This window comes from Phytophthora sojae (assembly GCF_000149755.1).
Source record: "Phytophthora sojae unplaced genomic scaffold PHYSOscaffold_1, whole genome shotgun sequence".
In the NCBI taxonomy this organism is placed as follows: Eukaryota; Oomycota; class Peronosporomycetes; order Peronosporales; family Peronosporaceae; genus Phytophthora; species Phytophthora sojae.
In genome coordinates this window covers 9,802,888-9,817,501 of record NW_009258115.1, presented here as the reverse complement: position 1 = coordinate 9,817,501, position 14,614 = coordinate 9,802,888, and the positions used below count along the sequence as shown (strand labels likewise).

Here is a 14,614-nt window from a genome sequence, read left to right as displayed (position 1 = left end):
ATCACAAACATGTCAAACTAAATAATATGTGCGCGAACCCAGAGGATCTGAGTCCATTCATGCTCGCAAGCGACCCACGTTGTGGTGGACTTTGCCCGGCATACGAAATGGACATTCAAATAGTTAACGGTCTCTGGATAGTGATAACGCCTAATCTCGTATCACTAAACACTATCCGGAGGTTAGAGGATGTTTTGACTTGAATTTGTCGTCGGGAGAGCCTTTATTAGTGCTAATCAGAGGGTATTTCTATTCGGGATATCACTCCGAAGAGGATTGTATGTACTATCTTAACAAGTCCATCCTCGATTGTTTCAAGCTGGGTGAATGCAAGTACCAGTGCAGTACATCGCGTCCGCACGCTTCACCTGGATGCAGGTTACTTAGCCGAGTTCTCCCAAATGAATCGTCAATTTAGGTCAGCTTCCACTCCGTCTTCACTCAACCAAAAGCCGCTACGCCATCAATAATATTCGCGTGCAGTTCAGTTAAAACTGAACTGCATACGAATATAAAAGGCTACGTCGGAATCCTCTAACAAGAAGCTAGAGGTGTAGCAGACATACAAGTCTACATGGGTATTACATTAGGGATAAGACACAAGGAGCAGTACAGTACCCTACTGATGGCACGGTAGCATAGCTACTAACCAACCACCTCTACCGCAATTCGCATGTAGAGAGCTGCACCCTATGTTCACCCCGGTAATGCTGATCTGTATTCGTACTTAAAAGTATCATATACAAAATTCAACATGTTGTACTGTATGAGTCACAACTGTAATATTGGGGTTATATCTTATTTGCCGGGTATAATAATTGGTCTGATTGAAAAAAGTATGTATATCGCTTCATATGATTGGTCGATGTAGGTGCCTCTCATACGCGGGTGCAGCTCTCAACAAGCGAATTGCGGTACATGTATTATATTCATAACCCGTCGTAATTTACACGGGACGCTACAATATTCATCATAAACTCTACAGTGGGCATTGTTAGCAGCCTGCTTGGCAGCGATGAAGACGACACCTTCATTACTGCGCTCGGAAGCGCGGCGCGCGACGCTAAAACTTTCGCGATCGTTGAGCTGCATACTCCTCCTGGGAAGACCCGGCTGAAAGCGTGTTCAAGGCTTTCAGACGTCGGGCGCATACAAACCACTTGTGGATTGCCGAAGTGGTAGTCCAAAACCGACTCGTACGAAAAACAGATTTTCGACTGGGCCTGCGTACATTTCCCGTACGCGTATTTAGCACGCACTTATCCGTTTTTGATACTGCTCCATCAACAAGTGTTCTTCCTTCGGGCCCATGCCGCCCTCCTCCCGCCCGCTGTACGTCCGCGTGCTGGACCACGTGCTGCGCCGCAGCTTCGGCCACCCGGTGAGCGTGCAGCTGCTGGCGCTGAGCTCCGTGGGGCTGCTGCTGAGCTTCCTGCTGTTCGCGCTGGCTCCGTGGCTCGATGACGGCTCGCAGCAGCGTTATTTGAGGCAGCTGCTGCCCTCAATTAGCGTCGAGTTCGACTCGTTCGCCGTGGACCACCTCGTCGTGTTTGTAGCCATCTCGCCGCCGGTAATATGGCTACTCCTGGTGCACGTCGCGTACTCGCAGGTTTCGTCTCGAGTTGAAGTCGCGCTGCTCTTCTTGAGGGTGGCCAGCTGCCTCACAGTGAGCTTCGCACTCACGGTGCTGCTGACCGAGTTCCTGTCCAGGAGAGCCATGTTGGCGCTGGTCACGCTCGCGTACGCGTCATTGGGGCTCTTGTATTCGTGGAGTGTACCCATTTGGAAATGGTACCAAGAGGAGGCCCGCACCAGGGGCTTAATTGGGTTCCTGCCGCAGTCCGCGCAGGAGCTTCTACTGCAGACGTCGCTGCTGAAATGGCTCACCGACACGAGCTTTTCCGACAAAGTGGCTCCATTCCTGCCCTTCCTGCTGCCGCTGTCCAGGGCCGAGCAGATGAGGTTGATGGAGCAAATGCCGCCCGAGTCCCAAATGATGCTGACCAAGCCCGGCCTGTTGCCTTTGCTGCCGGACTCCATGCAGAAAGTTTTGCTGCCAGCAGAAGACAGTGACAGTGACCAAGAGGATGACACGAAAGACGCGAGCAAGATGGCTACACAAGAGCGGACGTTGGCTGTGCGGGAGCAGACTGAAGCTGAAGCGGATATCAGAGCCGAGCAGAGGAAATTGCTGACGCTGACGGCCTCGACGACTGCAGGGTTTGATTTCCACCGCCCCGACGTGGTGCGTACCGTGCGTACTCCGCCGTCAAGAGAGCAGGTGCTGAACGAGATCGTGGCGTCTCGGGTGTGGAACGGGTGCAAGGAGCTGGTCAAGATCCCGAGCTCCACGACGCTGAACCGCACGGCGGCGATGTCGAGCGCGTTGCTGGTGATGCAGCTCTATGCGTCACGCGGCAGTCGGAGGGTGTTCCTTACGTTCGTGCAGTTCGTCGCGGCCTCGGCACTGAGCTCTGTCGCCTGCTGTGCGATCTTCTTGCGGTTTGTGCAGCTCCTGGATCCGAAGTGGACGTCGGGTCGAGCCGTGCCGCTGCTCCGTTACGCGAGGCAGTATTTGCTCCGCAATGGGAATTCTGGAACAGCGCAAATTTCAGATCAAGCTACCAACGGAGGATCATCTAAGCTGCACACCGCGGCTTCATCAGTGTCCGTGGTGGTTGCGGCTCTCTATGTTCTGCGCAAGTTGCGTCGCTGAGAGTGGACGAAGTACTGAAGTGGCAGAAGTGCTTGTTGGCAGTCCGATGCGAGGCTGCTCTGGAACTTGGTCGACATGTTAAAACTGGCAGCTTGAAATATATGTGCGTGCGCCCCTCACTACCAGCGTTTTCAGTTACTACGGTATCCATTGTATCAAAGTGTCTATTTTTGGCTTATGGGAGTTGCTGCAGTCGCCTTGCGGGCATTATGTCGTGCAGCAACATAACGTACTGAAGCAGGCTCCTATGTAAGCATCCACAGCTCACACGAAGTGTGAGTTGTACCCAGTGAATATCGATTTATCATTTCGGTGTGGATGACCCAACAGATTTCGCTACGAGTGTGGTGCTGAGCCACCGGCGGACTAGCCAAGCACCGATCGATTCCAGTGAGTTCGCAACTTCAGTGACGCTGCAGCTTCAATGAGGTACGTCACCACCTGCAGCGTCTTCAACGTGAATTCGACACACTCCCATCTGGTTTTCAGTCGCGGGTTGTTTCCACGTTGGGATGTACTTTCGGATGGGGTCCGGCCGACACCATCCTGGAGTCTATCCTACCGCAACGACGAGATTGGGGAAGAGTGCACCGATGCGATGGTGTTCCGGATCTCCCTCCACGTCACTAAGGTAAGCGTATTTTGAAAATACGCGCGCTTCCAGGCTGGTTTGCCTCCATGGTGGCGAGCTTCACCGCGTACCTGCCTGCTGCATGAAAAACCTCTTTGCCTTCCATCCCCCCCTCCTCCCACCTCAGCGCGCGCTCTTCGTCTGCTTACATATCCATTCAATTATCACGTATCAAGAGTGCATCTCGATTATCAACGGCTGGGGGCCAGGGACTTCGATGACCTTCTTAAAAAAGGCGAAACTAAGCGGTGTCCTCCTCCTCCTTCTTCTTCCTGTTGACCATGTCGATCCCGTACGGGCCGTACTTGAGATTGCGGAAGTACGCCGCGTAGGCCGTGGCCACGACCCAGTCCACCTTGCCGCCCTGCGCGATGAGCATCGTGTTGACTTCCGTCGGCGTCATGTTGGCGTTGTACCAGGAGCTGAACTTGATCTTCATGACCGCGTCCTTGAGCTTCTGCAGCACCGAGGCGCCGACGGCGCGGTCCTCGACGTCCTCGGTCTCTTCGACGATCCGCAGGAGACGCTCGACGTCCACGTTGTTCTGGTCAGCGAGCGCACGAACAGCATCCGACGACTCCACCTTGGTGTTGGCAGCAGCCACAGTGTTGGTGGTCGAGAAGAGGGCGACCGCAGCCACAAGAACGACGAAGCAGAAGCGCATGGTTAGGACTGGAAGTCGTTCCTCGATACAGTACCTTGGTTGCTGGAGAGTGAATCGCGGACTGGAAAAAAAAATGGGAACAGACGAACGGCAAAAAATGAGTATGAGTTCAGCTGGTGAACACACAAGCGCACAGTGATCGATTTTCAAAATGCAGCACCTGGGAACCGTATGATTTCCATCGCAAGTTGTGCCTTCACAAGTTTCGGAAATTCCCTCTCCGAGGTCGATTCGTGATACAGTACCTTTCAAGGAACTCTTCGGCCGAACGCGGTCGACTCACACGTAAAAATTCTAAATACTCTAATGAAAGCACAGGGCGGGGTTGATGGAGTTTGAAGCTGGATCATTCCCTGTGAGTTTGGGTGCGAACCGCATCATGCGCCGAAGATCCTACGTAAGGAAATACATGTACCGTCACTGGACCCCACGATGCGATTATGGGACGGTATCTCAATATCTCAATACCGTCCCATAATCGCATCGTGGGGCTTAAGCGCTCTATTCAGACCGCGTCAAACGAAATAATGCTTACGAACCTAAGTTCGAATCGCGATTCATGCTCTTTCGTAAGACGATACTTAGCCCCAGAATGCCTATCATAAGACAAAGCGTCTCACGTTTTCCGATCAACGCATTTTGACTACATCTTGGTTTTTGTATACCAGTGGCTACATTGCATATTGTCTGTCAAAACATAAGACAGTTTGTCGGACACTAGTTTGCGCCATACAATTGGCCAAAAATGTTCAGGTCACAGCGGCATCGTTGCCGCGGACGCGGTGGCAACGTTGAGCGCCGAAACGATGCAGTTGCACGGTGCGGTAGGGTAAGTAGCCTCTTGTTCACACACGAAGCGATGTGCCTGTAGTTGGCCGCTGGCAGCAAGCTTAAATATTGGCATAATGACTGCACGAACGTGTGCATGCAGTCCGTGAAGCTGTTCCACTCAGAGGTGCAGCCGTTGTAGGGCACGGAGTTACGATGAAGTTGTCAGACGTAAACTAAGAGGGACAAATAGCTCGTAACGGTACTACATGTACATTTTAATGTAGTAAATTTTATGCTTGAGCGTATATCATAGTAGTTGTGAACGCGTGGCAGCCAGGGAACGGTGTTGCCAGTGGGCTTCCCAAGATCCTCCAACCCCCTCTTACCTAATCATTACAGTCCAGCAACAAAGTGCAACCACGTACTCTGCAACGGCGATAATACCTAGATCTTATACCTACGACGCTGAGGTGCGGAGGAGCTCCACACTGCTGCGCGGGCGCTCGGCGCGCGCCATATCGCTGCTGGGCTCGACCTTCGGCATCGGCGAGTTACTCGGTATCTCCTGCAACTAAGCCACTGCCTGCAGCCATGCTTTTTGTCGATGCTACAGCGTAGACCGGTTTGCGTATGCGCGCTCTATCCGGATCTCCATCTTCTATGTAGTGTTAGTACTTTACTGTAGAAAGGAGAGTTGGCGTGGTGGGGTGAACGGCAACAGTCGTTCACCCCAGTAAAGCGAAGAAACATTGCTCCACTACGGGAACAAACGGTCGCATGATAACTGTGCTATGATGTCCTTACATTCCATTCCTGGCAAGTATATTTAAATCTTCTACAGGAGGTTAGTGCATGGCGTCAGGATCAAAGGCCCGGACATTTCAAGGGGCATTTTTCTAGTGCGCTGCCTCTAGTAAAGGGGGCAAAATGCGCACACAGATAAATCAGTCCAATTTACAAGCCGAGATGCAGCAACACTCGAGACTACATAATACAATATTAACCAATGAAATTGCTACATTTGATTTGTCGTCAAACTGTCTTACGAATGCTCGACACAAAAAAGTGCGACTAAGTAAACAACACCGGACCCGTACAATAGAGCGTATTTTACCCTGCAACTTCCATCTACTGAGAGTAACTCTGACGTGGGAATGTAAATTCAGCTGATACCTGCCACGTAACTCTACTAACAGTACTTCCAACAGAAAACATTTTTTTTACATGCGCACAATCGAAATGGATAACATTAGAACTCAATAAAAGCCCACCGGAGCGAAGCGGAGGTGGGCGGCCCTCACTACTACGACTAACCACAAAACTATCCGCCGCGTAGCGGCGGCGCTCGGCTAGTTCTCCGTCCTCTAACCGAGAGTCCTGTCGGTGAGTTCGTCACGCTTTACGCACCTACAGCATAGACCTGTCATTTTGACTACGTTACCGCGGACCTAACAGATGCATTATTCACTCATCAAATCGACTCGCACTGGCTTTTAAACTATTTACGAAATTTCAAAACTAGACACAATCACGCTAAAAATCGTACTTACGCGGAAATAATCGGACTTTAACGGGTGTGATTATCACATCCCCCATTTTGAAAGTTGGCGCGCGGCGAACGAACGGACCGAGGAAGCGAGCGGGAGGGCGCGTGGCGTACGGGAGTGAGCAGCGGAGTGCAGCGGTAGCGGACACTACTATAGTGAGTACATGCATACATCTACATAAATAAAGTACTTTACGGTTTCGGGAGTTCCGCCTGTTGGGATAACTGGTACCTTCAGGGCAGTCGAGGGTTTACAGTACGGAATTAGGGGTAGACTGGTGCTTATTAGGCGTTCATCTTCAAATACACCAAGAATGTGTGCGAACGACGCATTTAGACCACCTAACGCTGCACATAGATTAACTGATAAACAGCACGCGGCGTGGTGTAGCTGGCAATCGTGCTGTATTCATTTGCAGGAATCAAGCATTATAATACACCAATTTGAATAGTCGCGTGCTCAACTTAAGTTACTACGTAGTAGTAGATGGTCGAATTAAGTAAACCCAGGTGCATCACCAGTGCGCGCATCGAGGCGTCATACCTACGACTTTTTATGTTTTTATTAAGCTGATTAATGGCAGGATCTTGCTGCAGTCCAACACTCGCTTCCATAGGAACGATAGTCGCATCAGCCAAGTGACAACAATGCACTCCAACTCAAATCAAAATCGATCATATCCCAGGTACCCTAACTCTCGCGCTTCAACAAAACAATTTTAGAAAACGCTGCTCGAATTGCGCGCAGCGCACAACAGCATGGTCGTGCGCAATTTCGAATTACTATTACTAAGTGCTGTACGCCATGCACCAAGAGCAATAACGCGTTATAAATCCAGATGAAAGATGCAGAGTAGGCAAAGCGTAGAATATGGCAACGCATGCAGCTTTCAAAATAAATGCGCGCTGCTACCCTAGATACGTGTACCGTAAACTACTGCAGCATGCACATAATGCAGCATAGTGTAGACATTGTCGTTAGAGCAATATATATATATGAACCTATTGGCCGGACCCCGGAGTCCCGCATCATGTACCGATGGCGACCGGAATTATTTATTTTTATCGGCAGGGCAGTGATAATATATATGTTGTGATAATTTTGTGATAATTTTTCGAGTTTAGTTAGAGCTCATTTCACCTTCAAGCATCTAGCATCCAGTATGAAGTCTAGGCGAACTGGAGGTGCAGAGGTTCCTCGGCGCAAACGTGATACTTAAGTATTGAAATCGTCGTGACCACAAAGCTTCTGCATTCGTTCGTTCTGTTAAGCGTCTTGGTGAAGATACGACCAAGAAGATTCAAGCTGACTGCTAGAAGCTAGCGCCTACTACAGCAGCAGCGGCGTCGGGCACGCAAAGTTGCGAACTCTGCAACTCTGTGCAACTCGATAGTCGATACTACCAGAGATACATAGCATCGATACAAACATGCAGCACTTGAATTTACCGAATATACCGGTTGCTTATGACAGCTGGCGGGGCAAGCGGGGACCCCGAGGTCCCGCCAAACGCTTCATATGCATATGCACGATACACAACGACCTAACCATCGAAGACGCACAGTCGCTACCGATCCGTATTGAGTTGAGCTAAATTTGCTATGTCTATTTGAACTGTTATCGCGCAAACCAGCATTTGTGGTGTAGCGGGACCAGCCAAAAACTGGTTAAGGCCTGATCGAGCTTCCTACCAGCGCCCAGAAACCGACTAACGGAGGGGGACCCCCAACGATCCGTGATCGGCTGAACTTGCTCTCACCTTGGATGCACAAGGCTTCATTCTGAACGATGTCACGGTAAACGACGCGGAGTATCACGGCTTACTGAATGGGTTGACCATGGCACTTGACCGTGGGATCACGGACCTGATTGTGGTTGGAGACTCTCGCATCGTGATACAGCAGGTCCAAGGGCTGATCAATTGTAACCAGCCCAACCTGCAACGGATTTATGTTTAGCTGGTGTCTCTCTACCGCTACCATCTCATCTACCATCCTACAACTCCACAACCACTGGATTGTTGTCCTGACTTCGTCCTCCAGGTGCATCCCATCGTGGTCGATCCCCGATTGACGATCCTATCGGACTCCGGTCGTGATTGTGTATGCGAGTGACTGGGCGATCTCGGCCGCATTGATGCAGGAACACGCCCAGATCTATCATCCCGTTACCTTCGCCAGTCGAACGCTGAAGTCGAATGAATTGAACTACAATGTGGTGGAGAAAGAAGTACTGGTGCTGTTACGGATCCTGGACCTGAACTATAACATGCTGGTTGGACGATCGATCCGGGTCTTGACCCGACACTCGACGTTGGCGTGGCTGTTCCGATCGCCCGGCCTTCAAGGCCGATTGGGTCAGTGGGCTGCACTCCTATCGCCCTGGACACTGGAGATTACGAAGTGCACCAAGGGAGAGGACGAGATATGGGGGGCGATCGCCGCTAGTATTACGCCTCGATCGGATTTGGACGACGCGTTGATCGCGATCGCGCCGAAGAAAGAACCCCGGCGGAAGATTCAAGCCCCGATCCCGACTGTGCGCGTGGATGAAGAGCTGTTGGTGATAAGTTTCGATGGATCCGCCCGCGTCAAGCGAGGCGGGAGCGCGTACAGCGCGATCTTGTGGAAGTTACCCGAATGGAGTGTGGTGAAGGCACGATCGGGGTATGCTGAAGGGTTGACTGTTAACGAGGCGGAGTATCATGGTCTATTGTTGGGTTTCGACCTCCTTGACGGCGTAGATCGAGGCAGGTTGGTGGTCTGCGGTGATTCCAACCTGGTGATCCGGCAAATACGGGGCGAGATCGACTGCAAAGCACCTAGGCTGACATTGTTGAAGCAGAAGGTGCTGGACCAACGACGGAACTGGCCAGATCACGAGCTGTTACGCCGACGCAGGATCCTCGATGAAGACAGCGCAGATGATGAAGGAGACAATGATGAAGAGGTACGCTATGCTGCACGAAGGCAACATGATGTGCTGGATATTGTCGTTTATTCAACATATCGCTAACATAAGTTTACTGTTTATTAGATTCTACGTAGATTCAAGTGAGGTGGAGGGTGTCTGTGCAGACGCCGCCGGAGTGAACGCACGTGTTGATGTTTCACTGGATTGCGTTATCGACGGTGACCCCAATTTGATGGACGACGGGGCCGCCGCTTGTACAGGCCTCAACTTGGACGAAGATCCCGACGTGCGCGAGGAACCGGAGGACGAAGAAGACGCAGAGGACGACGACAGCTGGTACGGCGACTGGGATATCGGCCAACTGACTGACGAAGAATCGGAGGAGGAGCGGGAGGAGGTTCCTGAGTCTGTGTGTTCGTCTGCCGCGAAGGACAGCATTTATTTAGTACATCACGGCGATGAGAGATATCGGGTGGGAATATGGTAAGTTGGACTTACTCAACATAAGTGAGCGGCTGTGTATTTGTATCCAACATATTTCCTAACATAAGCTTTTGGCACTATTTACAGATGAATCGAAGTTTGGCCCAAACCACACGTATGCCGACCTTTACGATGGTCCATTCGGCCCAACCCCCAGCGTTCTCGAAGTTGCCGAAGACCCATTGGCGCTTCTGTTCTACTTCATGCCGCCCAAGCTCTGGGCTCAGATTGCAGTGGAGAGCAATACGTACCACCGACAGTCCATTCCCGAGCGCGCGAGGGCAATCCGAAAGCAGCAGCGCAAGAGTAGTGGCGAAGTTGAAGACCTCGGCGACATTCGGCGTCGCCTCGCTGGTGTCAAGGACATTGAAGGCTACGAGGTGCTGCAGGTGATGGGCCTGCTCATTGCCAGGATGCTGGCGCCGATTCGCAAGGGCATTGTAGCGCATTGGTCAGTGGCGAAGGTGGGTGCCATGCCTGCGAATCGCTTCAGCTTGTTCATGAGCAAGAACCGGTTCTTCCACATCATGGACTACATGCACTTTTCCAACAACAAGTCTCCGAGGGCGAAGACGGACCGAGCCTGGAAGATCCGTCCGGTCGTCGACGTGCTACAGAGGACCTTCGCCCGCGGTTACCGTGTCCCTCCTATCATCAGCTTCGATGAAGCAACGCTGCCGTCGCGTTCCCGATACAAACCCACTCAGCAGTTCAACAAGGACAAGCCTCACAAGCGGGGGACAAAGGTGTTCGTCGCAGCTTGTGCCAAGAAAGCTTACTGCATGAGGTGAGGAGACCCGTGGCGAGTCGGAACTCGCCACGGGATTTGTTTTTGGCCTAAGGCCTTAAGTTGGATGATAACCAACATTAAAGCTGCTAGGAATGTGATTGTCTAACATAGAGCTAACTTTATTGATGTGATTGCCTTACTACCAGAATTGAAGTGTACTGCGGGACCAAGGCGCACTTGCAGACACCCGTGCCGACGGACAACAACTCTGGAGAAGCTGCAGTACTGCGCAACATGAATGCGCTATGCCCGCCGTCGCCAACTTCCCCGTGGCGACTGGTGATTACAGACAGGTTCTACACGTCGGTGAAGCTGGCGCTGGAGCTGCTGCATCGCCGGCTGTACATCACTGGCACGATCCAGACGGACCGGTCCGGCTACACCAAGAACGTCATCACGAAGAAGAAGACCAAGCAGGTGAACAAGCGAAAAGTGATGGTGCCTCCGCAGGGGACCACGAAGCTAGCGGAGAACAAGCAGTTCCCTCAATTGACGGCAGTCATGTGGATGGACCGCCTTCCGGTGCACATGCTGTCGACAGGAGGCAGTCGACGCACCATCTCCATCCGTACGCATGCTCTTACTTTCTACAATGGATCGATTGCTAACCTAACTGTGGTATCGGAAAATGACAGTTCCCGGAGCGATCGCCCGTCGCCTAAGAATCAAGGTACAATCAAGGAGCAGTCAAGCGCGAGATGGAGGTAGCCGCTTTTGTTAGGCTGACTACATTATCCTCGTTGGACTGACAGATAGGTGCCGGAGCCTCGTCGGGTCCTAATACAACCCCGAACGAGGCTTCATGGTACCCACTTTTAGGTACATATGCATTTAGTTGCGTACTTCGACCGCGCTTATTAGTGTGGCCGTGGTCGTCATTTGATGTGTCCAGGATCGCCCCGTTGCGATCGTTCACACTTGATATTTGTATAGGGACATAGGACTAGTCAAAGGATGACCAGAACGAGGCTCCCAGAGCCTCACAAACTCAGTAATAAAAAGACAGTCTTCCCCCAAAGCAAGTCCGACTTCGGTAAGTGTAGCTAGCTTATTGCAGTGCCTGGACACGCTCGGCTGCGTGTGGATGCCTGTCGGGGAGCTTATCGTGCATTGACCGAGAGTTTCCTTGGCAGCGCCAAGAGTTGGCGTGGCCGGAGAGGCAGGAACGGTATTAGAGTATCGTTCGGTATATATTTGTGGGATTAGAGTATCCCTGAGTGTATTAGTCTACCTACCGAGGTTTTACCTTGGTCCCCCTGTATAAGGCCTAACACGTCGGTACCCTTCCTTTCTGAGGGACTGCAGTGGGGTTGCGCGAAAGCGCCACATAGTATCCTAGCCTAAGCTCGTGGCTAGTGGTACAGGTTTTTGGGTTGGCCGAAGACAACCTAAGGTGCACAGAGGCGCTTGCAACCGACCCGGTGTAAGGGATCGTTCCTGGTCTTCAGGTTTTGATCCAACAAGCGCTTACCTTTGCGGGTTAGCGTGTTGTTGGTGTCTCCAATACCTTTTGGTAGAGGAGGATTCTAGTGGAATTACTACCACACCACAACTGGTGCCGCGACCCGGGATTGGTGCGATCTTCTGTGTGTCTGGGTTGTTGTAGGTCTTACCCCAACGAGAAGAGAAGAGAAGAAGAAGAAGACGTGTGAAGATGGCGAAAGGAGTCAAGTCAGCGGTACCAGCGACTCCGGTGAAGTCGAGTGAAACGCGCAACGAGGCTTCGATGCTCTCCGGGAGTTCGTGCTCCACCCCAGCGACGGATCGGATGGAGTCGATCGACGAGCGCTCGGTGAACTACGACACGGCGATTGGTTCATCGGACGCCAAGGAAGATGATGAAGACGATGACTGGGATGTCAGGACTGTGATGTCCGAGACTTCGGAGGCCGCGGTTGTGTCGGCCGGCCGCAGTGGAGGATCGAGGTCGATCACCCGCGACCTCTCCGAAACGTTCAACGGCATGCCGGGCCCCGAGCCCGCCTGCGACGCGGATGACGGTGCGACCGAGGGTTTCAAAGCCTCGGTGACCGTAGGAGGGGCAACCTCCAAGCCGGTTGGCACTCGTCCTCCCCTCAACGGCGATACTCCGGCGGCCAACAAGGTTCTAGGCCGATGCCTGGAGCTGATGAAGGCCAAAAGTGAGCGGATGCAGTTGTTCTCCCCGAAGCAGGTCCGCCAGGCCATCTGGATGGACCTCGGAGGGGCTTTGGCAACGCCGATCAACTCAGCGAGCACTCGGCAGGTCGTTCAGAACACTGTGGACCTCCTGCGTGCAATGGGGTGCGAGCCCCAAATTCTCCCGACGGAGGCTGCACTCGCGAGCTGGACGCCAACCACCGCCGCCATGGCGCTTACCAAGTGGAGGAAGAAGTTACGTGAGGCCTTTGGGGTGGCAGACCGAGGCTCAACGAAGCTTCGTTCGGCCCCGGAAGCGGTTGACCCCTCCAAGGTCCCGCTACCAGCGACCCCTCGGAAGGCAGCCACGGATGACGGAGTCTTCGCAGTCAAGGGCGAGGCTTCGTCTTACATGCCAGACTCGCACATGGTAACCCCACGATCTACGGACCGTACTGAACGTCTGGCTAGGGAGACCGAGGTTTCGTACGCAACGCCTGGCACGCGCGGGGCAACCGGTCGCCGGTCCAGCCGCTGTTACGACCTCCGAGATGGCTCGTCGGACAGTGACGATGATCTCGGGTCCGACTGTTACGAAGGCGACCTGCCAAGCGAATGGGCTCGTCAGGTGCGCGAACGGAGCGCGACTGACAATCAGAGCTCAACCCCGAAGCTCGAGATTAACACGCATCTACCTCTCTGCAACGTCAAGTCGTTGTACGGTGTGCGCGACAAGAGCGAACACTCCATGCAGTGGCTTCGCACGTTCGTCTACGAGATGAGGGGGACACATACACCGCCCAACGAGTGGTGCATGCCGTTCGAACTCAAGCTCAGAGATGGGGCTTTGTATTGGTGCCGCCAGCTTCCACGCAAGACGAGACGCACGTGGAAACTGTTGTGCGAGGCATTCATTAAGTACTACTGCTCGAAGTTCTCCCAGTCTGCGAAGGCTCGGTATTACTCGGCCAAGCGATAGGACAAGGAGCACGTATGTGACTACCTCAACCGGCTTAACGGCTCCGCTCGCAACGCCGGCGCGCAGTATGAGAACGGTGGACGTGACGCGAAGGACCATGTGGAACACTTCTTAGTTACGTGTGACGACCGAAACTTAGAAGGCCGTATGTGCCACGTTCGGGTCAAGTGCATTCATGACCTCGAAGACATGATCAGCGACATTCTGCGTCACCGCGACCGAAAGTCGACCCGCGAATCATCGTTCCGCCGCTCCCGTAGTCAAGATGCCAGTCGCCGTCGCGACGCGCGGTCGAACGAGGATTCTCGAAGTGGTTATCGCCGTGAACGACGTTACCGCGACGAGGACCACCGCGAACGACGTTACCGTGGTGACGACCGCCACACCGGTCGTCGTGATGACGACCGCCGCCGTGACCGACGTGACGGGTCACCGCACCAGTCGAGGGTGGCTTTGGTCGACGCCCTTGCCGATGTAATGGCGGAATGGAACGTCGGATGCTTGGTCGGTGCACGCAACGAGGCTTCATACGCCTCCCGACGTGATGCTGAGGCGAACGAGGATTACTTCGAGGATGAGCACCAATACTCGGACGACCAACGCTCGGACGAGGATTCAGACGCTGATTACGACTCGCATGAGTCTACACGACATGTCGCTGCCGCTAACGATGCTGAGCGCAGGGCCGCAGCCGAAGGAACGTTCGCTCGGTCTGATAACTGACGCTTCAGGAACGGAGGAAGCCCGTCCAACCGTGAACGAGATGGTCGGCGCCAGTATGGCCCGTGTGCCGCGTGCGGAAGCCCGTCCCACTCGGTGCACTTCTGCTACCGGCGGTGCAAACTGTGCAAACAGGTGCACGACGTTGGGGAGTGTGAAGCACTCCACGAGCTCACCAAGCTCCTGAAGTCCAAGGTCGACAAGAAGGATCTGTCGCCAGAGCTGCAAAGCTTGGTGTATGGAAGCCATTTAAACTAGGCAGCCCGCCAACTGAAACTGGGT

General features: G+C 53.1%; 5 protein-coding genes across 5 annotated transcripts; 4 read left to right on the top strand and 1 right to left on the bottom strand.

Annotated features, from left to right (window-relative positions):
* Positions 1-1,309: 1,309 nt before the first annotated feature.
* On the top strand, positions 1,310-2,716 carry PHYSODRAFT_309854 (hypothetical protein; the record flags this gene model as incomplete). The annotated part of the gene is made up of 1 exon (XM_009518511.1): positions 1,310-2,716. One exon carries the CDS (start codon positions 1,310-1,312, stop codon positions 2,714-2,716), a length of 1,407 nt encoding a protein of 468 aa, XP_009516806.1.
* Positions 2,717-3,588: 872 nt separating this feature from the next.
* Positions 3,589-4,060, bottom strand: Avh1b94 (Avr1b-1 avirulence-like protein; the record flags this gene model as incomplete). The annotated part of the gene is made up of 1 exon (XM_009518510.1): positions 3,589-4,060. Exon 1 carries the CDS (start codon positions 4,009-4,011, stop codon positions 3,589-3,591), a length of 423 nt encoding a protein of 140 aa, XP_009516805.1. The 5' UTR covers positions 4,012-4,060.
* A 5,811-nt stretch (positions 4,061-9,871) lies between these two features.
* On the top strand, positions 9,872-10,516 carry PHYSODRAFT_475348 (hypothetical protein; the record flags this gene model as incomplete). Its single annotated transcript, XM_009518509.1, has 1 exon — positions 9,872-10,516. A coding segment is annotated over one exon (645 nt), but the record flags the coding sequence as incomplete, so codon positions are not given.
* A 143-nt stretch (positions 10,517-10,659) lies between these two features.
* Positions 10,660-11,082, top strand: PHYSODRAFT_422121 (hypothetical protein; the record flags this gene model as incomplete). The annotated part of the gene is made up of 1 exon (XM_009518508.1): positions 10,660-11,082. A coding segment is annotated over one exon (423 nt), but the record flags the coding sequence as incomplete, so codon positions are not given.
* Positions 11,083-12,169: 1,087 nt separating this feature from the next.
* Positions 12,170-14,335, top strand: PHYSODRAFT_252611 (hypothetical protein; the record flags this gene model as incomplete). Its single annotated transcript, XM_009518507.1, has 2 exons — positions 12,170-13,261; positions 13,613-14,335. The coding sequence occupies 2 exons, from the start codon at positions 12,170-12,172 to the stop codon at positions 14,333-14,335; spliced, it is 1,815 nt and encodes a 604-aa protein (XP_009516802.1).
* Between the last annotated feature and the right edge of the window lie 279 nt (positions 14,336-14,614).